The 27,094-nt window shown below is 34.5% G+C and overlaps 1 protein-coding gene across 1 annotated transcript in view; it reads right to left on the bottom strand.

Moving 5' to 3' along the window:
* KIF6 (kinesin family member 6) overlaps positions 1–27,094 on the bottom strand; it is a 182,345-nt gene that overhangs the window by 84,154 nt on the left and 71,097 nt on the right. The window contains exons 11-13 of the mRNA XM_067293186.1: positions 19,807–19,912; positions 18,813–18,954; positions 16,449–16,661 (exon numbers count right to left, since the gene is read on the bottom strand). Of these exons, the coding sequence (XP_067149287.1) occupies positions 16,449–16,661; positions 18,813–18,954; positions 19,807–19,912 (461 nt within the window). The remainder of the gene's footprint in view (positions 1–16,448; positions 16,662–18,812; positions 18,955–19,806; positions 19,913–27,094) is intronic.

Here is a 27,094-nt window from a genome sequence, read left to right as displayed (position 1 = left end):
ACATGTACACAGAGTCCACTTCTATTTAACAGACAAGCAGCTACTTTTAAATTATATTGTTCCTAAATGATTTCAAGCTATAGCCCTATATATACAGAATATATTCCAGCAATAAAACCCAGAGCAACAAAGGCATGGAGAAATGGAGCAAAATCATTAATTTGAAAAAAAATACTCATACAGTGCTTGCAAGTCACAGACGAAAACATGTTTTGTTATAGTAAGTACTCAAATGAGCTTGGAGTCTAAAAAACTACAAACCTGTAGTACAAACCACAGGCAGACTTCCTCATCAAGATTGGTACTGTAAGCCCTGAGTAGTATTTCCAGTTACTCCCATAACGTTGCACCAGTACTATCTGGATTGAAGTTGGTAGTTAATACTCATTTAAACCCCAGTCTCAAAAAAGCAGATGACAAAATTTTTGATTAAAATCAAACAGGTCATATTCCAATATACAGTTCTACTGAAATCTGTTCTGTAAGTGTTGAGAAAGTTTAGAAACTAATATCATTTTTTTCTCTGAAAACACCTTAAATTTTTATATCCAGCTTTATTTAATCTTAAATTCACTCACAGACACACCTAAGGACAACACCCAAGCAGCCTGCAAAGATTCATGAAGGAAGTCAGGAACAGGAAAGATATCCTTTTGACTTAACCATGCCTCTTTAAACAGCAGGGTTTTCCTGTAAGGTATTCTTATAAGAATATTAAACACATTAAGACTCTTGTTCACAAAGAACCTTAACATTAAATTAATGTTCAATATGTGTTTAGCTTCCACTGACTTTATAACAAAATAACAAAATGCCTATATGAACTTCTTCAGAGACTAAAATATCATTAGTGCTTTACAGAAGCCCTGACAATAAATCCTGCTTGGTCATGCAATGATCCAGTGAACCTTGTGGCTGTCTCTCTTTCTAAGTGCTTATCTTCTTGCTGACTAACTCTCCTAGCTTTGTAGGATAAACCCCCTTTTGCAGACCCCCACGAGAGTGAAAGTTTAAGGTATCTTGTGCCATACTCCTTCTAAGCCTTGTGGAGGTTTCAATCGTTAGGCTCTGACCTGGCAGAAGCAGTTATGCCTAGGAAATGTGCATGTGAAATATTTAGCTATAAATGTCAAAGTACCTATTATTTCAAATGTGTACATGGTCCTTGAGAAACCAGAAGGGGATTGGCCATGTACATACCTAGAATTATCATAGCAACTAGAAGTTGGAAGAAATACAAAACCCTTTGCTTAAATTCTAATTAATAGACATGAAAACAAGCTGAAGCACAAGTTATTCCACATCAGTCTATATGGGGGGTTTTATACCTTCCCGTGAAGTATCTGACATTGGTTCGGATGCAGGTACTTCCAGCATTTTTATTGCAGGAGGGGGTGCTGCTATCTGTTTTGGCAGTGGCATAGGAACATGCCCTTAGAACATTCAAGTTCAAGTATTTCAAAGTACTGCTATGCTTTTTTTTCTTTGAGGAACACAAGCCACACAAGAAAAAATAAATGATTTCAGCAATTTAGCAGTCAGAAGTAACAAGGACTTTCTATATGGAAAAAGAAAAGAAATTCTCTAACACAGTGGCTTTCTCTGTGCAGTATCTGCTACAATAAGAGAAGTTTTAGAAATTCCTAAGGGAAAAAAAATTAAAGTTATACAAACTGTTAAGACAATTTAAGTATAAAAGGCTATAATGAGATCTCCCAAAACCAAATACAAATTTGCAGAATACATGAAAACAACAAATGGTCAAAGAATGTTCCTCAATCAGTTAAAACAAAGCCACGAATAACATTTTAGGATATATTCTCTCACTGCCCCTTCTCAGGAAGCAAATACACAATAAACAATACATTTACTTTTATTTTTGGGGAAAACAGATACACAGACACTTTGAAAAAGAAAACATCACTTGGAGACATACTGGATAACATCTCTTGTATTACAAAAGATTAGTGGCACACTGACTTCATTGTTTTACAGACAGAGATTTTAAGAGAGAATTAAAGTTATGACTTCAAGATTTTTATATCCATTTCATAGATATTTTATATGCATCTAGTTTTATATGCATTTCATATGATATGGTTTGAAAGTATTTTCTTTTTGAAGTGACCACTGGATCCTCATAAATCCAAAAGGAAAAAAAGAGTCTGAAAATGTGGGAGCTAAACAGAATGTTAGAAAGTATAAACCAGTGCAAAGAGAAGATATCATTGCAGTTGAAATGCTCCAGTTCTTTACTGAAAAATCCCACATGAGCTTAACTCTAAGAAAAACATAAAGCAGATATATACATACTCTAAAGAATGTCAAGAAATCAGTTCTCAATTTTTCAGTGAAAGTTATTATTGCCAAAGACTGTTCACAATTTTCAACTATTGCCGTGATGAATCATACTCTGTGTTGCTGAAAATTGTACTGAGACAAATACGCATAACATGGTTTGATTTCTATTGTGGGAAAAGCACAAGGCAGACAGTTTCTTCCTAAAATAGTGTGTAAATATATATTATAAACATAAAAGAAAGTTAATCTCTGCTTTTTAGATTTTTTTTTTTTTTGAAAGTTTATCATTAGTTCCCCAATGATAAACTGATGTTCTTGAAGGCTTATATCTCCAGGTGATAAAAAGCCTATAATGGAAGCAGTAGCTATTATGTAATAAAAGAAAGTGTAGAAGATTTCAAACATGGCATCCAGGTTAATAGACTTCATATTAACAGCATATTGAGATTCATATTAAGATTTTCAGATGACTTTTCTGTATTATCTTTGCCTAGAGCTGAACTTTAGAATACACTTTTTGAGCTGAACATTATCTGAAGGAATTATGGAATGACAATAAACATTAAAAACACTATGATAGTAAGCAAGTTCAGCAACACACAGAGGGAGCAGTAGCTCAGTGGCCAGGTAGTGACTAAATGGGAAAGGTTGGAGATTATCACACACAAGATTACATAAAATCAGTGAGAATACCAATTGTAGACAATGCTTGACTTCTCTCTATGGTAGGATACTATAACGGACAGTAAAAGATGAAATTTGGCTTTATTTGAATACTAGTCTAGTAAAATTATGTTAAAAAAAAATCAAGAAGAGAGCTCACACTAGGAGTAGGAGTACAATTATTTGACATAATACTATAAAAAAGATACTTCTGTAAATGCATTGCCCAAGTCACCAAATGACTCACTTTTATATAAGTCACGTTACCAGTATAACAGAAAAACTAGTGACAGGGAGAAAAAGAAACATAAGCATGGAGTAAGATAGAAGTGGACATTTTTGAACTTTGTCATGACTAGCTTCCATCTTTCACTATATCAGCCAGAGATGTGATTTGAAGAACTAGAATTCCTGTTAAGTGCTCACCAACATGAGGTCACCTCTTCAGCCTTGGATGCATCTCCACTATTTTGTTTTGCTTGTGTTTACAGAACACCACTTCAGCTACAAGACAGCGGCCATAATCACCTACATCTCAGTGATCTTTGGTTGCACAGAGGGTCACAAAAAACATTTTATCTCTTTGTATAATCAGAACAACTTTCTCATCTGCTTTAAATTACAGAAGTGTTGGATCATCTCCTACCTGTATCTAGCAACAAAAAGATCTAAGACTGTTTTCAGTGTAGCTCTTGCTACATCTGAGCATCTCAGCCATAGATTCTCAAGGCTGGCCCTGCAACGAAAATCAGCGAGAGCTTTTACCTAAACTAGGAGTAAGAACTACAGAACTCACTGCACAATATCACATAGGACCAAATATTAGCTTAGCTCTCACTGCGCAGCTCATTCTCTTCTTCCACACCGAACTCAATGGCACTCCAAACTTTCTCAAATGAACCTAAAAACTACATAAACCCCTGCTGACATGGCCTCATTCTTTTAAAAGTATGTTTCTGAATGTAAAACAACAAAGTGGCTAAAAAGGAACAAAACAAAAGGCACAGTTAAAAAATAGATGTTTCAGAGTTAGAGCTGTAGGATACAAAACGATGATATATCAGAGATGAGTGAACTGTACAGTGTTTGATTTATTCCGCAGAAGCATCCAAAAGCTTGAAAGAGCTGTATTCTCACTGAAGCAAACAGTAATAGTTCCAATGATTTCAAAGGAAAAATTGCGCACTTAAAGAAGCAAAAAGTTAGCCTGAAGTATTTGTCTGAAGCTTAGCTTAACCTGCTAAATATACTGTGAATACTGGGAAAAAGTAGGGTTTTTTGGGACATTTCCAATAATTTATAGTTTGTGTTTATACTGAAATATGCTGAGACTAGTCTCCCAAGGCAATATCTGCTTCTGTTTGGAAAAGGATGTGAAAAGCCATTTTCAAAATTAAACCCAAAACCAAAAGAGAAACCAAACTTTTTTGACTATTTCATTATTTAGCAGAATTAGCAGTATCTGCTCAGAAATAACTAAAGATTAAGCTAACGGGAAGAGCTCCTCATATTTTGTACTACCCATATGCACAGATAATGTGCACATAATGGCTCTATGAGAAGGCATTGTAGTCTCTTAGGACTGATGTTCATATTAATAACAATATAGAAGAAGTTTCACAGATGCACTTGCCAAATTTGACAGCCAATAAAAAAAGGAATTCAATCACCCTTCAATTACACACAAACTTTCAGAAGTATATTTTATTGCTAAAATACCAAGAGTTGAAGAGCTTCTTTCTGTCACAAAAAGCAAAAACATCTTTAAGAAGTTAGTCTGAAGAAATCAATAGCCATATTTTGGCTGTCTAAAAATGCTAACGAATCAAGAAGGCAAAAAGATTTGAAATAGTAGGGAACTTCAAGAGAACACTAGGTTACATTTCAGCAGACTAATCTGGATAAGGAAAGAGTAAACTAGCACAAAAATACTGGAAAATTTTCCCATCTAAACAGGCTCAAGAGGAAGGCAGTAAAAAATGCCAAAAGCATCTTTAACAAGCTTCCAAACATACGTTTCACATCAGAAGAGATTCCCAGCTGAGAAGTGGAGAGAAAGACATGATGGGCATCTCAGACAAGCCAGAAATCTTTCGTAAAACCAAATAAATGTGGGGAAAGAAAAAGCTGTTGATGGCCATATAAGCAGTAAGTGGTTTTGCATAAGAGCATTTTCAACATATAATTAAGTTTCAACGTCTCTGAAAAATTAATGAAAATACTATAATGATCCACTCCCCACTCTCAGTAAATCCTTCCAGCTTACAAAATCAGCCTTTGATGTTGCAAATGGAGATCTAGCTCCAGAAGGCAAAATCTGGGCTTCATCTCCTAAAAATAATGCTATGTCCATATTTATAAACACTTAGTTAAAATGACAAAAAACCTAACACACAAGACTTTATCTTAGAAAGCCAATTGCAAGAGCTCACTTAACTTTAAATATTACAACATGTATTATATTTCTTTGTAACGAAGAAGAGTCATCCACTGTTGCTTACATAGATGTTTCTATACGGTTTCAAACTTAACACATTCATTTTTTTACTGTTCGCTCATCACAGTGAGTTCAAATCAAAGTCCTTACTCAAGCAAAACTTGCAACAGACTCACTAGAAGTTCTGACAAAACAAACCTTTTGAAAGCAGTACAGTTAGAATAATAGATTTTAGAAAAAAAAATCCCAAAACAGAAGTTAGCTGGGTCTCCTATATACACACCAAGTTATAACAGTGAACAGTATGATATTCTTCTTTGTATTTATTGCAACCAACTTTTAAAGAAATCCATTTTGCTCTAGAAAGTGTTTCTTTGATAATTTTGGCTTTTAAATGTTCTTCCTTTCACAAGATTTAAAAGGGAAGTAAAACAGTGATCTTTAAGATAGTCAGAGACACAAGCACAAGAAAAATTTAAAAAGGCAATTAATCCTATGAATACATGCTACAAAACATGCGCTTGAAGTTAGACATGCATTCATATTTATTACCAAGACTGGAGCCTTAGCAATACATGTTTTGCCTTTTGACTTGAAATACCAGAAAATAACTGTTAAATTTATCAAAAGTACAGTCCTATATAATTGTTCAAAAGCATATGTTGACTGTTAATATTTGCTGGTTATGAAGGGTTTTTTAAATAGCTGTATCTAAAGCAGTGGACTCCGATACTTCCTGCTTAATCCTAAAACTTGCCAATAATGAAAATTTTCTTGTAGCAAATAATCACCCTATGTTATAGTAACACTTATTATTTAAGAAGTTAGCTACATGAAGAGTTTAATTTTTAGTATTAGTTACAGAAGTATAACAGTAGTAAAGAAATATTCATTACATCTTACTGGTAGTTCAGCTGGAGAGTGAATAGAATATATGCTTTTGCCTTTATCCGTAACAGAAAATGTCTCACATATTTTCTTTTCTGAGTGATGCTGAACTCAACCTCAGAAAAATCAACCATAAGTCTGAACAATGCCCTAAATGCATCACTGAACTCTTTTCTTCTAACCAAATAGCAGTAAAATGGGTACATCTGGAGGCAAATGACCTCAGTAATGAGCACAGTGTCAAGAGACTGGCCCCAGATATCCCAAAGCACTACAGGGCACCCAAAAGACGCCAAGAAACACATAGGTTTGGCTGCTAAGCACTTAATTTTTCTGGTGGGTTGAGACCTGTTTCTTCTGAATTGAAGGACACAGAAGAGATTATGATGGGAAAACCTCAGTCAATCCTTTCCATTAGAGAGCTTTCTGTGGGTTTTCCAACAATAGAAGGAAGCTTTTTCCCCAAATTATTACATAAATATATAAAATAGCCAAGATAAATATTTTGAAAAGTCTTAATACAAGATGAAAATATTTAGCTTTCAGAATTGAGCAGTTGGTGTGTTATCATCACTATTATCCTGCTATTCATAATCACCATCTGTCTACAGAATCCATCTTTTGCCTTTCATTCTAAAGTCAGCTTGTCAGCCCTTCAGCAGCAACGCTCTTTTTTGTACATGCTTGCACAGTGCCTAGCAATACATAATCTTAAACCCTGAATGGGATGCACAGCAGGTAAGTTCTCCACAAAACTCTCAAAAAACCTCAAAAACCTTCTCAGTGAAATATAAAGGAAGTTGCTAAAAATGCTCAAAACATGATCCTAATAAAACTTTTGGTGAGAGCAAAATAATCCCTCTCAAGCTCATCAGCATATACAACTATTTGAAGCTATTACTAAGATTTATTGTGTTCTTTGAAGTCACAATATTCACACTGTTTTCTGGTAACCAAGTTGTTTATATTTCAGGAGTAGAACAAATCCAGCAGGAGGAAAAATGATATCATATGTCTCTCTCACTGACAGAATTCTGCTACAAGCAAGCAGGAGTCTGAGGACCATTTCAAAATAAGACTTATCTATACAGGAAAAATGTTATTATACACTAAAAGTCAAATTCAACACGGTATTACTCACTCCAGTGACATGCATGAGGAAGTCTGTCTTTTTCTTATTTTGCCAGGTTCATTCATACTTCAATTTATCCTGAAACTACCAGTTTATAATAATGGCAGCATATCATGAGAAAGATTATATGTAGCTCTATGTTGGAGTTAGGACTTCACATACAAGGACTCTAATAGACATAAATTATGAATAAAATCAGAAGTACAGACTTTAAAATGAACAAGATTATTGTGATTTAATATAAAAATGTTTAAGCCTTTGTAAAACTCAGTTTATTGCACCAGTAATTTATCTTTGCATTTTCTGGAATGCTCATCTGAAACATTAATTAAATTCATAGCCAAAGAGTTACGTCTGTTTAAGATTTATGAAAGATATCATGCTGCAATAAATAATAGCAGACACCCAGCCCAGCTACTATGTTTCAGTGTTTTGCTCGCTCTTCCTGATATAGTTATGTATTTAAGTTTTACAGTGTTCTCTGGTTAAAATGGGTATTACAAGATAAGTTCTCCTCTTTCACGGCATAACTGTTGGACTAATCAAAAAAGTTCTGGTCTGTTCACTCTAAACTGACTGTCTTATGCAACCTGTGAAGGCTCTACAGTGACAGGAGCTGGCCTGCCAAAATGTCAGCTGCTGGAAACCTTCCAGTCTAAACAGACAGTGCTGCACTGCTGCCTTACTGAATCAGAGCAGAATGATACCTACCACTCCTCTCCTAAAAGAAGTCTCTTGGGATCAAAGAACAACAAAACTGTGAGCATATAAACTGGTATAATTTTCAGCTGGATTTGTAACCCATTGCCATCAGCAAAACCGAGGACATTACTAGGACACAGTTGTGTATTCTCTGCTCTAATCACCAAGGAGAACACCCTGAAACAGCCTGTAACATACACTGAAAAACACTGAATATCAGCCCTGACCAACAGAAACATTTAAACAAACAGTTAAAGACATTTCTCTTCAGAAAAATTCCATTTAATATGAAATCAACTCTTTACAACTTGGTATTTATTAGTAATAAATCAGTATGATACAGTAGTGCCCAAGGACCTATTTGGAATTGAAATCTGGTGGTGTTAGGCTTTGTTTCTCTTTGTTTCTACTACCTTTAAAGGCTACTACTTAGAGTTTCAGGCAGACAGAAGGTGAGGAAAAAATACAGTGTACAGGAACATAAATATCAGGATTCATATATCAAGCTTTCAAAGACAATATGTTATGCATTGAAATTCAGTTTCTGTCTGAAAGAGCATACGAATTGAATTCAGCATGGACTAAGAGAGTCAGAAGTGTGTCTATACAGATAAGGACAGACAGTCATCTATCCACTCATTCACCTTCCAAGCCAGTCCTCAATCAAACAGCTTTGGCCCAAGAGCCGTTTTCCTGCTGTGTTGAGTTCAAGATAAAAACTTTCCTCTTAACACAGATCATTAGCTCAGGCTCAGCACTGGAACAATATGGCTACATTGCTTCTGCTTAAATCGGTGCCCGAGTGGGATAGAACAGAAACGTGAATGCCTGCATCTTTACAAGCAGGCACATCCCTAGATCAGATAAGAAAAAAATAGTAAAAACAGGTTTCACCACAGAGGTAGCGGTTCTATCACGCACTATAAATTTTACCATACAGAGATACAAACTTTGCTTGTATGATCACAAGGCTGCCTATGTTATTGTGCTTACCCTATTTTTCATATATTTTGCAGCAGAAATGACTTTTTCTCAGGGACTGGTTAACAGGTAACTCTGGAGAATTTACAAAGCAAAGTTAACAGCAAACCTAGCACGAAAATAATGGAATGAAATTATCCTTCTTTCAATGACAGAACAGTAAAGACCTGTGCATACAGAAGTTAAAGTTACAGATCATATCAACTGTAAAATAAAAGAAAAGGTTCTAAGTAAAATTAATAACCTTTATGAATCCAAATACTAGCTCGACTCTTCCGTAAATATTTCACTAAAGGTTTTTCTTCATATACTTTCTCCTTGTTTCCTTGTTTAATTGTTTTCAGGATAAAGAACTGAGATAGAAAAATGGAAAACACTACATTCATCTGTCATTTATAGTTAGAATAATATCGTTAAATAACGTTATTGAAATTAATATTACTGAGTAAACAGCTCTGTAAGGCTTTAGAATCATCACAATGTTGCATTAAAACAGGCTGATTGTACAGTTGAGGAAACAGAAGTAAAAAAAGAGCTTGCAAACTAACTAAGCTATTAAAATAGTTAAAGAACATTTGAGATATCCTACATGCTGTAAATTGAAATATTCATAAATGATGTAAGGTATGGAAAGTGTTTAAATGATGAAGAATAGCTTTAATATTACACTAAAGGTTCTACTTAGGATTTCTATGCCTTGGCTCAGACCCAAGCTCTTTCACACATCTTTAGCAAATCCTTAATGACTACAGACAAGGACACATGTGTATATCATTCAAATGGACTTTGTATGGAATAGATAGCTTTATAATTACAAATATTATTTGCAGGTTTGCAATATGTAAGAATGATGCCTCATGTCCACTTCTCTTCTTCCCTCTCCGTCTGATGAAATGTCAGGACAGAATTCAAAGACAATCACCATCTAATCTTCTGAAATATCAGTCTTTGACAAAGCAGAATGCAGGAGACAAGGCTCAGTAAACCCAGTCATTTGAGCTGACATGCTGGTTCTTAGAACCAGGTTCAAAGAACAGACTCACATACACGCACAATTGTTTGCAAGAAGTGAGAGTATAATATCAAGGCAGGGAATTTGATAACACTAAAGAAAAAATAGCATTACATAGAATATGTAATTGTACTAGTTATTTATTGATAAAATATAGCTACTTTTTGCCTACACATTTCTGAGATTATCGGAAGTTATGTGTTATGAGGAAATGATTCTGTTTGGTTAATATCATTATGACACCAAATCAAGTAACTTCTTCCTATCAAATAAGAAACAAGGAGCATGATGAACAGGAAAAGTAGGAGGCCCAGTGATGTTCTCAGCTGCTGAGCAACTTGGGATGAAAAGAAGCAATATGAAAGAGGATTCTATACAGAAACTGGAAGAGGTGTAAGAGAGGACTTGCCAAACAAATTCTCAACCTCTCCCTTGTTTAGGAGATAAATAACAAACAAACACAGGCATTGCTGTAAAGGAATACAAGCAAGGTCAACTTGCATCCTGTATGATAAGTGGCAGTACAGCAGGGCTGGATAATTCAAAAGAGTATGTCAAGTACCCACTGCGAAAAAAGGTGATATGATCTGCTGTAGAACTCATCCTGATTTCTTATCACTGGAGACCAGTTTAAGACCTGAAAAAGTTTTAATATTCTTTCTTTCAATAATCTTTAGTATTCTTTTATAGCAGTATTTTACTGTAACTCCTGACTACTTAGTTTCATCAGTAGCCTCTTGTATAGGATTTCATTATGCCTTTTGATAGTCTGATTATGTTAACCACTTCTTAACTGACCACATGAATGACATGTTTAAAAAAAAAAAAAATCACAGAGTCGATAAGAAGTGAATTTCCTTCACAGAAATGGGAATAACCAGCACTACTAAGATTTCAATTTCTAATTTTTTCCAGTATTCTGTTCTTACAGATAGTTATGGTTCTTTCATATGTACGCAGCTTGTGATACACAACTCTGGTAAATCCATTTATTCCTTCTAAATTATCACAGATGATAAGCAGGAGAGAAGTTATTTTCCATTCCTGCATGCAATCTCTTCCAAAATAAATTAATAAGGTTATGATCCTGCAAAAGTTCCCAAACAAAACAAAAAGTATGACAATTGACTGTTAGTTTAATTACTACACAATTCTAGAGGATAATTAGCAATATTTAAGAGATCTATTCTCTATTCATATTAGGAGGCTGGCAAAATCTACATTTTCTACTTGCCAGTTGACCTGACTTAATTTTGAGCTGAAGATTCTCTCCTTCCTTTCAGTTAAAACGCACAAAATGCATTTTGCATGACAAAATGCACAAAAAAAATCCTTGTGTACAGAAGTACAAGTCAGGAACATGTAAAGTAGTTATTCATGAGAAGTTTTTCTCTACTAACAAAAACACAAGCAGTTTTGGAGGCTACTGACACCAACAAATGTTTTTATTTGAAAAATTAAATTAGAAAATAGATAAAACAAACAGCTATGCAACAAAATAACTGTCTAGTATTACTGAAAGTTGTCCTATGTGGGTTTTGAAACTAACAATTTGCAAGAGTATTATTATTTATTGTCATTTAATCAGCTAGATGACAAAAGAAACTGCAATGCTTAACAGTTAACACTTTTCAGTTAACCACCATAAAAGCTCCTTTATTTATACACAATCCATGCTAACTGGTCAATATAATTTGCAGTTTGCGTTGCTGTTTCTGTAAAGATCTAAGCACATACTTGATAAATCCCACGGTATTACTTTTATGGGTAAAGTTAAACATACCCTTAGAATGTTGTAAAATCAGGCTCTAACAATGGCTTCAGCTAGTCTGAAAATCTGTTATGCAGAAGGATATGTTTTTCCAAAATATTAATATTAATATTACTGCTAATAATTACTGCAGTAATTAGCAATATACAAGTTGTACTGCTTTTTCCTCATCTTTAAAAAATGATTGTTCTGGAATCTAATGATTGGAGTATTTAATTGCATATTTTACTTCATCATTAGATAGAACAAATTAGATAAACCAAGTTTGAAGTATACAAATGTGTCCAGGTCTGAGTCCGATAGGAAAGAATGCTATATTCTAGCCATTAGCAGAGCTGAGTTTTGGCTGCCATGCCAGTGTTACAGTTTTATAATAAAGTAGAAAACTAGTATTAGACATCTGAAATTTTATAGCACTTCACAGCTAAGGATATCAAAAAGTAGCCTGCCTACAAAAAAAGTGGAATGTTCCATATGGACACACTGCTTCTGTTTATGTGATATTGATCCAGCAGTACTGTAATTTGTTGTTCTATTATTATTCTTTACTAAGGCATAGACAGCTTGTCCTGGTACGGGTTTTCTCTTTGCTGACTATTACTCAGAACTTTCTTTTAACTGTCTGCATACATTTACAAGTGTTACATGGTGAATTTTTCTCAAACATGTCTCTTGGTACTGCATAGACTCAAACTGTAAAATTCCTACATGCTGATTTGAAAAATATATAGTTTGCAGTCTATTTTTCAGGTACTTTTTAATATGAATGATATTTATAATACAAAGCTAAATATTGAAGCTTGTTATCTAGGAACTTTTAGAAATTGAACAAAGAGAAAAATAAAGTCATTTATACCCTAGGCAGAAAATACTATCATTCTCAGTAGAGATACAAAGGAATGAAACTCATTATATTCTAGCAAAGACAAGTGGTCTCTCAAGGGTGGATTTAAGGCATCCTGGCAAGTCTGTACAGGTTGTATTAACAACAATGTTCTTATTAATTTTTAAATTTTGTAACTAACTAAAGTATTTTCCATCACAATACCAGAAACCTTTCAAGAAATAAATTTTATAAGACATTATTATTATAACAGCTATACATAACAGAAATCCGTATGCTGCCAACATGACTGGATCAGACTTGGAGCTGAAAGTCAAGCTACTCTAAAGGAGTGCATACACTGGCCAAAAATAACTTTTTATTTATCCATAGTGCTCAGGGCAATATGACAAAAAATTAAAAAAATTAATTAACAAGTGAGCCTGAATGAGGACTTTCATGTTCACATTCAGCATTTTGGCTATTGAGGACCTTACTGTTTTCATGTCCACATTGAATGTCATTCCAGAATACCAGAACCTGACCCAAAACTGATTGTTCCAAAAGCAAGCAGTTTATGTTTTTAAAAGTAAATACCCATCTAGCCAAACTACTGAGATGAATTAGGACACAAATTGTGTGGTTAAATGCCCTAGTTGGCTTTCATCATCTAAGTTTAAATCCCGATATCAGCGTAGATCCGCTATTTAGCTATTTTCAAAACATCTAGGAGAAGACAATAGTCGCCAAAACGATTAACCAGTTCACTGACAGAAAGTAACAAGTGCAGTTTGTTTTTATTAAAATAATGGAAGCTGCTCTCCTCAACTGTAAAGAGTAGATAAGGAATTAAAACTAAATTCCCAAGCACTATCCATCTTTTGTAATCCCATATTAAAAGTTTATACAGATTCAACTGGTTATGTGATCTAAAAAGCTAATGACTCTGAACCCCTCTTTCTGCAGCAAAAAAGACTAAGTAAGAATCACAAGAAAATGATTCAATCAGAGAATTCATGGTCATGAAAATGCCACTACATTCAGCTACACTAACACCAATTCAAACTATTAAAACATTAATACATCTTCAGCTTTCATTAGCAGTATTTAGATTCAGATTCTCCAACCTCCAACAGTTGCACCTGTGCTCAAACATTTTTAAGGAACTAATATACATGTGTTACAGTATACAAAAGCTGATTCATCAAGTAAAATTTTCTGCATGGACGGTGAATAAACAGGATGAATATAAATATCACTAGCAATTTATGCATATCTACTTTAAAAAATCTAGCCTTTTAATTACAGTTAATGCACTTTATACGAATGTATTTTATAATATTAAGACACTATGATTTGCCATGTGCTTACATTTTCATTATTATAGCATAATAATTAAAATAAAATATTTATTATGTATATGGCCATTGGCCCCTCAACCACAAACACACAGTTTCTTTACGCCAACATTTTTTTTTAAATAAATACTGCTAGCATAAATGTAAAAGAAGCTCTAATGGCTTAAAAATGTAAGAGCTGATAAAGCCAAAACAGCAAAGTAACAAACATAATTTCAGGATACAAATAGAATCATTGTTTCTTAACACATAACAGGATCACAAAGAATAACAGAACATACACAGAAATATAAAAACACTATGACTACTGCTATGAGACAATACGGCTTTTCTCAGCACTGGCGCTGAACATACAGGCTTTCTCATTATTTCAATAAAATAAAAACAAAGAATAAAACAAACCAGAATTTCATAACCTTTCACTGTCTTTGCTGAATGTTTTGAGACTCCATACACCATACATAGATAGTATTCATAGTTCACTAGAGACTAATTTTACTTCTATACAAAATGTTTGAAAGAGGAGACATTGGCCACATTAATCAGTAATAAGAAAGCATTTTTAAATCACAGCTAGTATTGTGACTGATTTTGTAGTTGAAAGAAAGGAAATATTAATATGGTGCTATGGAAGTGTACCTTTTTTAAGCCAACTATAGCAACATACACTAGAAGGAAAAAGGATACAACTTTTTTAAACTCACGCCAACTAATTCATTGCACACACAATAATACTTAAACCATTTAATTGGTTAAAAGAAGCACTGTGAACTTAATGGAGCATTCAAAATTAAATTCTAGTGTACTAGTTGCTATAGTAACAGTGTAACTGCTAGAATAATCCTTGTTGTGTAGAACACACTTTACAGACACTGTTGTGTCTTTACTGAAAAGAAAACTGGAAAGAAGTAAGGTTTACAGCTACTCACAGAATGAGAAAGTCATGTAATACATAATCATACACAAAAAGTCTCATCTAAAAAACAATTACCTTCTCATCCACAGAATCACACAGAATCACTGAGGTTGGAAGGGACCTCTGGAGATCATCTAGTCCAACCCCCCTGCTCAAGCAGGGTCACCTACAGCACATTGCACAGGATTGCATCCAGGCGGCATCCCATGTAACTGTTTCTAAGACTCATTATGCTAACAGCACATGAACCAATTACATTTACTTTTACTCATTGATTAACCAAAGACAATACTTCATCATGGTGGCAGATTCCCTGTGCCATCCATCTGTCCCAAATAATTATTTTTTCAATGAACAGCATTTGGTATGTTTGCCTATTAAATTTTGAAAAACAGCTCTATTAGAATAAAGTATGAATGACAATGAACTGGTTTTACTACAAAAGACTAAAATTTTTTATCAGTCACCTACAGACAATAGTACTCATTTGTTGATGAGGGCGTTACCATATGGTAAAGATGTGCTGAGTGTGCTATCTATATTAAATGAATACACTATCTAAAAATTCAGCTGTTTCTAATCTGTTTGTAAAGGATATGAATTACTGGACCACTTGTCAAACAACTTAAATAGTTTTTCTAAAATACATGAACAGAAGAATTTTGGGTTTGTTCACACTTACGAAGATCTTGCTCCAGAAAGATGTTAGGATTTCAATAAAGCTGCTTGCATGCACAAAAATGTCTAACTAATTTCCTGAATTGAGGCCTCAGTCCATTTGATCACATTTATTTTGTAGTAATATAAATAATCACAATGGTTTGTTAAAAATGCTAAGTAAAAGCCAGGTAGCTAAACTGCATAATATAAAAAAATATATTCTTAAAGATTCTTACAATCTTTTGTGTTTACCATGTGATCTCACAGCTGGAAGCATAATTAATAAAATTTAATTTTATTGAAGATAATATTTCTCTCCTAGGCTGGAAGACTAAAAAAAAGAAAAAAATTAAAATGTGTATATTGGTGTTAAAGGAAATTGTTCAATTAATAATGCCTGCATGAAACTTTTTTCAATATATGTGGTTCTGGATTAGTGTTTTTTTCTGTTAAAAGTCAGTACATTCAAACTTCCATGGGAAAAAATGTTATTTCTTAGTATGTCTTACAAACTATGCTCAAAAAATCCTTTACTGAGAATAGGTTTACTTGAAGATATGAAGGTCTGCAACTCAACTTATATTCTGGTTTTGGAGGACTGTTCAATACAGGATTCACATCAGTCTGTAAAAGCCACCAGCACCTTGAGAGGGCCATAAATTGAAGTCACGGCATTTGTGGATATAGAATTAGCATAATACCGCTGATACTGAAAATAAAAATTTCCTATCCCATTACACATTTGAATGCTGAAGCTCATATTGTAATAATCCAATAACTGCTCCCTTAATTAATTATACTAACCTGTTTGTCTGGAAAGAAAAGGCAGTCTGAGAACTGAACAGCTGAAACCTCTTGCCTCTTTCAGATTAACACAACTAGATGGGCTCTGACTTTCTTCCAAGTTTATAGAAAGAGACTGCTCCAAGACTTTAGAACCACCAGAGACAGCATTAAGCTGGAAAAGGGCATCTTGTGTTTTCTTTTTTTCTTTTTTTAGCATATTTACTAGAATATCTGAAAAATATATTAAGGAATTAAATAAGGATCTCTTTTCTATAAGGCAACAATCACCTTTGTAAAACCAGAAGGTTACATAAAGTCTTTTTTATTCAAGCCGAACGATTCACATAAGGAAGCTTATTTAAGCGAATGTGAATTTGGAGTTGGGCATATTCTTTGTAATTATATTAACTCACCTTAGTTTTTTGAAACAGCAGATTCATTTTTACTGAGCACTAACAAATTCACACATTGGTCACAATTGTTGATCTCATTCAATCAATTCTTTGATAAAAGCAGCCAAATATATTAGTTGTTTACAGACAAACAGGAATGAAAATTCTAGTAATTTATAGCCACTGTGTGACACTCCTTTTTTTTCTTTTTTAAATTCTGTAATGAACAAAATTTCCCAACAGAAGAAAAAACCCTTAACTTCTATAAGTATATTGGCAAGTGTATCACATCTGTAAGCTTTTCAGAATGAGAAGGTTTACTAAAATGAGAACAGGTATTTAGGAAATTTCCACCAGTAACACTGCATATTTACTTGAAGTACATTTTCGTACAAATTTGTTTTGTTCAACAGCATACAGGGGGCTTACAATGAAAATCCTGTGTGCATGCTGCAAAAACCACATGACTCCCTGTGGTATGTTTTTTGATGCACTGTTCATTTTAATCCTAAATGCACAGCAGAAAAACTAGGCAATCATTGGGGTATGTTATTTACAAGACTAAGTAGCAATAATAAAACACTTTACAAACTAGTTATTACGATCACTCCTAGCTACCATAGGCAAGAACAACTTCATAGTTCAATGACTAAACAGCTTCCACACTTTTCACCACTTTATCACACTAGTCATGATATTAATTTTCTAACAATATTGTAAGATTGTTAGAAGCTGCAGATCTGTATAATAGTTTCATATTCAAAGTCTTAATTCTTACATTCCTCCTATATATCTCTAAATAATGTGGATTTAAGCAACAAGCTTCTTGCTTGTACTTTGGCAAAGAAAGCCATAGCTATCAGGTACAAGTGCATTTGGCAATTTAATAGCTGTTTTGCTATTGTTTCATTATCAATCTCATATTAATTAAATGATTTACTTCAGGAAAAAATGTTTTGGGGAATCCGGATCTTAAAACAAACCAAAATTAAACAAATTTTTAAAGGAATGATAAATCAAGGTTATAGCTAAATTTATTTGAAAGGGTCCTTTGGAAAATAAACACCTTATCTTCTGTGACAGATGCAGCAGAAACTAAGAAGCTTTCCTACCACCTCACTTCTGACTGCTAGCATGCTATACACTGATGAAGTAAAAAATTATTCTCATTTGGCATAAAAAATTGATCTGGAATTGGTGAACACAAAGAATGCAACTGAGTGTGTTTTCTTACTAATAACCGTAAAAGAATCTCTGCTCTCCATAAACTTAAGTTTCTTTTTTCAGTTCTCTAACATTATTCAAATTTTACCCACAAAGCAACCACAAAGTTAGGGACATGGTGACGCTGTGGTCTGCCCACAGTTCTGTTGAGCAGCTAAAAATAACTCACTCCCTACATTTTGCAATGCTGCAGCTACTCGTATGTTTCCCGTGAGGCAGTAAAATGGACAAAGCACATCTGAACAACTTAATATTTTTATACGTAAAAAGCCTTAGCCTTAATTTAAAATTGCATGTAAAGAGCACAAGTTTTATATTTATTCTAAAGGCACAGAGTTCAACAGTCCCCAAAGTAGCACTTCATTTGGCTAAAAATAACACAGGAAATTCTATTCTTTGTAAGGTAATAAATTGTTCTTTATATAGCATCACAGTTTCCCATACTACAAAAGGCTTCGTTTGGTTGAGGAGAGCGTTCTAGGCATGGCCTGATGCACAGGATCTTGTATTCGGATCTTGGCTGGAACTCTCTAAAGCTAAGTGGTGCTTGGATCTAGGATTTTGGTTTGGGTCACAACTGAAATTGGAGCAGGTGCAAAGCAGGGTCCTGCCACATAAAAGTTGGGAACTGAGTAATTGCTTTAACACACTGGAGTCAGTAGAAAGTAATTCCTTTCATACAGCTAACTCCCATCTAATACACACAAAAAATATTGTAGCCAGATCAGCTCAAACCCAAATATTTTCTTTTCCTCACAAAGGATACCGATTTCATTGTCTCTTTGCTGCAAAAGTTCTTTCAGTTTCTTCAACTCCTCTTTTCCTGCTTGTATGTTGGTGTCTTTTTCTTCCGAAATGTGTTGTGAGAGCAGTTTTTTTTCAGAAATCTTTGAATGATTCATCAGTTGCTAAGAGAAAGAAAAAAAAAGTATGCTCTTTAACTTTATCTCCAGCTATGTAATTACTCTGACTGTCTAGCTATGGTAGCAAAGTTAAGGTTTTTCTAGGCTCTTGAAAGAGGAAAATCATGTCACTAGTTAACTGCCAAGTTATATGCTTTGCATTAAGCATGGAACAAGCTGAATTTGTTCATCTTCACTAACAAGCATACAATTTACTGTAACATTTCTACACATAAACTGCAGTGTACTCTGATAACACTGTGCTTTGATTATTAACAATACAAATAAAACTAACATTTAAGGACAATAAATTGAGGTCAGGAACATACACATTATTATATGGGAAAACTACAGAAAATATAGAAAAAGTATACGCTATAAATTTCACTTGCTCTTCCTACTTTAAACGTATCTTGCTTGCTCAACGGTCTAGAAAGTCTTACAACACCATCAAAATAGTCAGTGCAAAAGATTCAGGATGTGGTATCTTTACTCTTGTATTTTTATTTTTTTTCCAACATAGCTTGTCCAAAATAAAGCCTCCATAGCGCTGAGAATACAGATGGATCCACCTATCCCTTTACAAATATCTGCGTTGATTCCTGTAACTTCTAGTGCTCTCTTATTATTTTCTGCATGCAGAGACCTTGCTGGGGTTTCTACACAATCCTGCCACATTTTTCCAATTAGACTTCAAATTTATATCAGTCCTCCAAGCACTTCACAGCATTGCTAAATTGTGTTACTCTTTTGCAACGCCTCTCAACTGTACTGCATTTCTTTTGACACTTTTCAACTGTGAATGCCTCCTTCATATTCTGAGCGCCAGCTGCATCTCCATGTGTTTAAAAAATATACCTTCACATGAATGAAGCAATACTTGATCTTGCGCATGTCAGGACCAACATCTAGAATGCTTTCAGGATCATTATCTTCCAGAAATCTTTCGATTAACTCTTCCAACCTGAAAATACATAATATGTCAAAGGAAAATTAAAAATTTCACAAACAAGCAGACAATTCTGTAAGCTAATGGTTCTGGTTTATAATGTGTCAAATGCTGATTTGCCAAGCTGATTGCTTTTAGAAGGCTGTTTTTCTTCAAGGTTCACACAATTGCAATATTCTTTTGTTGCTGGATTTGATACTGGAGATACACAAATCCATAACAAAGTATACTTGCACATGCTAATGAATAGTTCTAGAACTAAAAGCATTTAAGAAGTAATCTTTTGTGTTTCTCATTTATTTTATAACCTTCTGTTCTCCTACCATCTCATAATTAAAATGATCTAAAGCCTGCCCCCTCAGCTCCAAAAGCTCCTTGAAAGCATATGCCCAGAGGTGCTACTGCCAGAACTGCCAGAACTGCCAGAACTTCGTTCTCACCTAATCTGCATTAACCAGAGTTGATGTAAGAGGACACTTTTTGCATGAGATGCTACTGGTTAAAGCACTCACCAATAAGTATGGTACATAGGCTCAAGGCTTCTTCAACCTGTTCTTTGGGCTGGGTATGCCTTTCACAATACATATCTGCTAGATAATAAACAGCAATAATTTAGGGAAGTAGAGATTACCACTCCTCTGAGACGAATGTCCCAGGCACATGGATAGTGTCAGATTTTCTCTTGCACGCCCTTTTACCAGGTCCCCAGGTCTTGCATTCCAGGGTGCATGGCAGATCATCCTCAAGAGAAATGGCAGAAGATTTCTAAACCAAACCTAGCCCATAGCCCACTTAATAAGGTATGTTTCTGGAAAACAGCAAAGGCAAGTTCAGACTCCATCGGCTGGTTTTAAAGGTCTCCTATTTCCTGAAAAATGCTGTAACCACTAAATTTATAGATAAATGGTGGGCAACAATGACAGCCATATACCTTTAAAGAGTAATTCTATGATTTTAAGCATCAGAAGATGATCTTGGGCTCTGAATCTGAATGAGCTGAGGTACCTCAGCATCAAGTGCCCAAGTTCCAGAGAAGGGAGGAGTTCAGAGCCATCTCTGCTTAGCACTTCCTTTTGACTACTTCTATTCAGCTCCTCACTTAATATGCAAGCCTTATGAATGTCACTTCATAGTCATTATGGAATTGGAAATCTTGTTGCCATTTGCTGAATCACTTTGCTGTGATCATATACCAAAATCTGAGGCATTATAATACCACAGTATCTTAAGTTGACCCTCAAGTAGGTAGTTGGGATATTTTCCTACAAGATTTCTCTTCCTCCATGCAGCATTGCTGTACTGTAGTAACAATTCCTTGCTGAAGGGTGAAACAATGAGATGCAAAACAAAGAAAAAACATGGTAATTATTTTCAGAAGATAAATCCTGAAAAATTTGGAGCTGTGTGACTGGAATGAAAACTGGCAAACGTAATGGACATATTTAGTTATTTAACTCTATCTCCTCAGTTTTTCATGGTAAAGTGTGAATTTTTGGAGGAAGGAGAAAAAGGATAGAAAGAGGACAGCAACCCTCAGCTAGTTTCATACAAGCTATGCTTTCTCATTTCCATTAAAGGAGCAAGAGACAAATATATTGTCTATATCATTCATTGCATGTGTAAGATCCGCAACTCCTGAATTTATGGAACACCTATCGAAGTCAGTGGGAGCTGTAGATGTGAAGGGCTTAAAAGAGAGGATATTTAAAGAGAAATAATATTTACAAAAGCATTTGTGGCATTGACTTGCTTCTCAAGTTAAGAGACTACAAAAATTACTGGTTGAGAGAGACCAGAATTTTACTTATTGCTACACGAATCCTTCTGCATGAACAGTCCAAAAAACATGCCAGTAGTACAAGAGGATATTCATTCTCTGTGCCCACACAAAGCACAATGAGCAGGAGAACTAACTCTTCATATATGGAGGCAGCCATTTGTGTAAGCACTGGGAAAAGAGAGACATTTATACTATTAATGAGAATGCTATAGTGATTACACAGACACAAAGAAAGTCATTATTTGTCACTATCCTAAGCACCATATTGATTTCAGGGAATAAGAGGAAAAAAGCAAAAAATATTTTTTATAACTAGACTGTCTAGACTGACTATATGAAGTCATCTATAAAAATGGGCTGTTAATCTTGAAGTAGACATTAGAAAGGAGGTATTTTACCCTTACTCTGATTACCTGTTTGTCAGGGACTTACCCATACTCAGATTACCATGAATTTAGGCTATAGAAATCAATCAAAAAATTATACTAGCCTGCACCATTACCATTACCACTTTAACACTGCAGAAAGTTAAAATATTTCAAGAGAAAAGAATGTATAATCTCTGCAAAAGAATGCTCTCTCATTTTTGAAAGGTATCATTATCTGCAAGGCTATGAGTCAAAAGTGAAGGTTAATTTGTCAAGAGTAACAAATGAGACAAGCTGTAGTTATGGATATGGGCTGCTATTTCCTCTCTCTTATATTACCTGTAATCCATTTAATACGTCGGGCATTCTTAAAAAAAACCACAACAGCCCAATTCACTTTTTGTGTCCCAAGGACTACATGGAAGCCAAAAGAGATTTTAGCACCAGAAGACTGAGTCAAGACTGTAACAGCAGAATGTAAATCAGAAGTTATTAACCAATTCAGTCTCTTGCCAGTTCTGGGGAACAGTAGAATCTTCAGTGTATTATTAAATACATTTTTAAAATTTCATAATTAAGAACTAGACCAACCTAATCTGAAGACTAAAAAACAAAAACAGAAGAAAAGAAATGCAACAAAAAAAAATCCCCCTGAATACAAGCATAAGAAATGACTGCACCCCTCACATTTTTAGGTTTCCATGTAAAAACTACCAGATCCATTTTTAAAATAAACACACAATCTGACAACTACGGGGATTGCACTCTGGATGTTCTGGGAATTCTTCCAGTATATTAAAGTATTAAACAAAGGTAAAAAATAAACTGATGATGTGATACAGATGCAACTTGCAGTTTCTCTTTTCACTGAATAGATCCTAGTTAACTGAACTAATTTTTCCAAATGATTCATCAACTCAGAGATTGTAAAAATAAGTGAACATTCTGTTATAAATTTATACAGTGTTAAGATTTGCAGTTTTACAAATGAACAACAAAAATGATACTTCCAATTCCAAAGATGTTCACAGAATAAATTAAAGAGACAAAAAAGAATGAGAGGAGAAAGGGGAAGAAACAACAGAAAATAAGGGAAGAAGGAATACTACCTGTAAGAGAAAATCCTGTTTTGTACCTTTTCTTCTCCTTAACTTATATTTTAGTCAAGGCATGTGTATTTGTTAGGTGGCTTGGAAACAAAGGACAATGTAACTTGCTCAGGGGATCTTAAAAAAGTGCTTTACATGGAAGAGAGAATTTTTGGTACAAAGGTCTTAGTTTATTTAATAAACAAAAAATGTGCAAAGAGATACAAGAAAGAAGGGAATTAATGAAGCTTTTGAAACAGCAAAGGAAAACCTTGAGATACCCTTCGGCTGGCAGGCTCTAAGTCAAAACAGCCAGTTACTCAAGGGACGGTCTTCCTCACAGATCTTGATACATGTTTACTGGTCAGTTTATCGGTGCCATATAAATAAGATGAATATGCTTGTCCTTCTTAAACTCCCAACTCAATCAGATTATTATATCTATCTCTCTTAAAAGACTATGCACATCCATAAAGATAAAATGGAAAATACTAGAACATATGAAAATGGGAACACAGTATCATAGAAAATAGGACTGGAAGGGGTTTAAAAAAATCATACAGGACATCTACAGTTACAACTCAAACACATTACCTCTAGTCAAAACATCACCCACAGGCTGCATTCATCTTCCTATCAAGAGAGAGAGCAAGAAAACCCTTTTTGTAATAAGTAGAAGACAGCCAAAATGGCTTTTAGTTTTCATTCAGTTCAACTTTCAAGAGATGGATAACATCTTTCTCCTTAGCAATAGGAAGATTCCCCAGGGCTAAAGAAGTGACTTGACCTTCTTTACAAAAAGGTGTCAGTTTTAACGACATCGCATTGGGACTGAACTATAGACCTAATGATGTCCTTGGACTTAACCTCTGATCCTTAGTTCTCTACCAGAGAAATGAATACCAAATCATTTTTCTACAACCAAGGCTGTTGCAAGAATATATGTCTTCAGGTATCAAATTAGAAAAATGGATAAAACAGCCCAGCCCTGAGCAAAATTGCACCTACTTGTTCAGGAAGAACAAGCCCCCAGTACACATCCAGAGAAGACCCCAGCAAACCTTGCTTTAGCTGCCTACTCAGAGGCAGGCATATGTGGCAGAACAGAGCTAATATGAAATCGCAAGTTAAAATAACAATGTCCTTTTTCTTAAGGAGCATTTTGACTGCAGTCATAGTAGAATAATTAAAAAAGCACAGGAAACAAAATATTTCTGGCCAGTTCTTCTAGCTCAGCCCTGAGCTCACATACCTAGACCTCTCTTGGATAGTCAGTTCTGTTTCCTGGAAAAGTTACTACTTAAAGTTCCTTTTCAAAAAGACTTGAATGATCAATCCTTAAATTCACTAAGGATCATCTTCTACCACTATGCCAAGAATAGGTTAATATTTGCATACCCTCTCAATATAGAAATTAGGAATGAAAACTGCTCAAAATAGTGAGTTTTGATGGATTTGCAAAAACAATTAGCATGCCTGGCACACAATCCATTACATATTTGAAAAAATTCTAAGTTTGTGACTGAGCTTTTCTCCTCCAAAAACATCCCTGTCTGTATGCAGTCTCCCTACCACATTACCAAAAGCAAATGGAAAATAATCTAGAAAAATCAAAGGTGTTCATATATTTAGGTACTATGACACAGTTGAAGGTTCCAAGGTAATTCATAAACCAGAAAAAAAGACTGTTTCTAAGCTTATGATGAAAAAGAGATAGGCCCTAGCAAAAAAAACCAACTAACAAACAAGCAAACTTTCAACTCTAGTATTTATGAACACTGCTGCATGCGGTAAGGGATTTTTCTTCGTTGCTTGACTTAATTTATAAAGACCAGTACTATTAGCAATACTGGACTTTAAGGTTCTTATGAGAGACTGACTGTGGAATAAATAAGTACTTTTTTCTGTATTCTCTTTCCTTATTATCATCTTGAAAAATTAGCTTAGTAATATATCCATCAGTGACAAGAACAATAATCTCTCAACTAAAATTAAAATTAACTAAGATTAAAGACAATCAACCCAAAGACCTAGTAATGAAACAATTAAAAAACAAAATAAAACAAACAAACAGTTGCAGATACCTCTCACTTACTGGGACAGAAACCTGCATACAGACACGGCCTCTATACTATTGCCTGAAGATCAGCACCAAGAATTCACATACCACTAGAGGTTTAAACCACACTAGAAAGACCCTTATAGAAAAAATGTAGCCCCTAGTCTCCTCACTGATCAGTTTAGAAAGCTGAAGTGCACTTATCTTGATGGGAAAAAAGCAATGATGGAGACAGTGTTTAATTAAGTGAAATTCAATGGAATGAGGTTAGCTACAAAGAGAGAAATGAAAATAACTAAATTGCTTACAAGTCACACTTAACAGCTTCAGCAGAAATATGCAGTGTGTACCTTTGTTGCAGAATTTGATGCTCTATTTTAAAATGAGACAAACTTTTTTTTTAAATTGTGTGTGGCAGGGGAGCGTTACACTGGTGAGATGTCAGAAAAGGTTACTCTGAAATAAAAGTATCTAACCACAAGGTAATTGCACTAAAAGTACTAAACTAATATCAAAAAAATTAAAAGTTTGCTTTAGAAACACTAAAATCCCCACTTTTGCATAGACAAGTCAGTATCAACACCACAAATTGCACTTAGAAACAAATATGGAACTAAGTACAGTCTTAAGATCATACATACAACGTATTTATTGTAATTGATACCATTAGCAAGCAGACTGCTGAATTTTTCATTTGTTTTAGCCTACTAGAGCGCTCTCAATAGTGATTCCATGCAGAATTTATACTAATCAAATCAGGAACATGGATAACCAAAGCCAAGCTCACATGAAAGAAAAAATTATTTAAAAACAGTGTTAAATGAAGATGTCTCTTCTAGCTTCTGGAGATCCAAAACCACTCCTTTTTTCTTTTTATCCTGTATGTTGCTAGGTAAAGGAAGTTATGAACTACTAAAGATTTATTATTTAATATTATTACAGTAGCTGGAGCCAGATGCAAAAAAGAGGATTTTTCAAAGGGGATTTTTCATTTATCTCTCTATTCTTCCTTTTAGGACTGCTAGGTTCTGCCCTAAGAACAGCAGGCATAACTTACACTAATGGGAGCAAGGGTGTGCTGAAGTCTATTGCCAGAACCCTGCTGTATCAGGAAGAATAGTTTTCCCGATAGAAATTCCCTGAAGGAGGAAGAACGTAAAAGTATCAAAGACCCATTCTCTGTGAAAAACACCAGTAAACAAGAACAAGGTTTTCATTCTCAATGCTCATCAGAAAAAATAGAAAGCATGAATAGAAAATTCCCATCAAAAAAATTATTTTCTATGGCAATTTCAAAGAAACCATACCCCAGCATTTATGAAATTAATTTAAAACTAATTTTGATAGTGGGCTTATACATAATATCATAGTACCCCAAAAAAGGTATTATACTGTCAATCCAGATGAGTTTGAATCATGAATATCAGACTATGAAAGAAAACATAACTGCATCAAGCACAAGTCTGTTCTTACTCGGATGCTAGGACAAAAACTCCTCACAGAAGAGCAATAACAAGAACTTGGGATGGAAATGTGTTAAACTACTAGTTACTAGTTACTCTGTTTAGTGAATGTGAAACAATCACAAAGCTTTGGTCTATTATTTCTCTCTTTACAGCATTCTCACTAATAATGTAAACACATACTGTACTGCAGCTCACAGACAGCTTTTACATTATCATCAGCTTCACCTCTCTTCCATTACTGTCCATTCTTGCAGGAACTCTTTTTAATGAAGCCTGCTTACCATTTAGACCACACCTAAACCACAAAGCTGCTTATCCACATTATTTTAGATTACATGCATTTTTGTTAGCCTGACTCCATGATGATTAGATGAGTGCTGCGCTACTACAGTTTTATTCATTCACCAAATAACAGACTTTCATCTTGTTAAAAAAC

This window comes from Apteryx mantelli, chromosome 3 (genome assembly GCF_036417845.1).
Source record: "Apteryx mantelli isolate bAptMan1 chromosome 3, bAptMan1.hap1, whole genome shotgun sequence".
In the NCBI taxonomy this organism is placed as follows: domain Eukaryota; kingdom Metazoa; phylum Chordata; class Aves; order Apterygiformes; family Apterygidae; genus Apteryx; species Apteryx mantelli.
The sequence above is the reverse complement of the archived record's forward strand: the minus strand, read 5'-3'. Positions and strand labels throughout refer to the sequence as shown.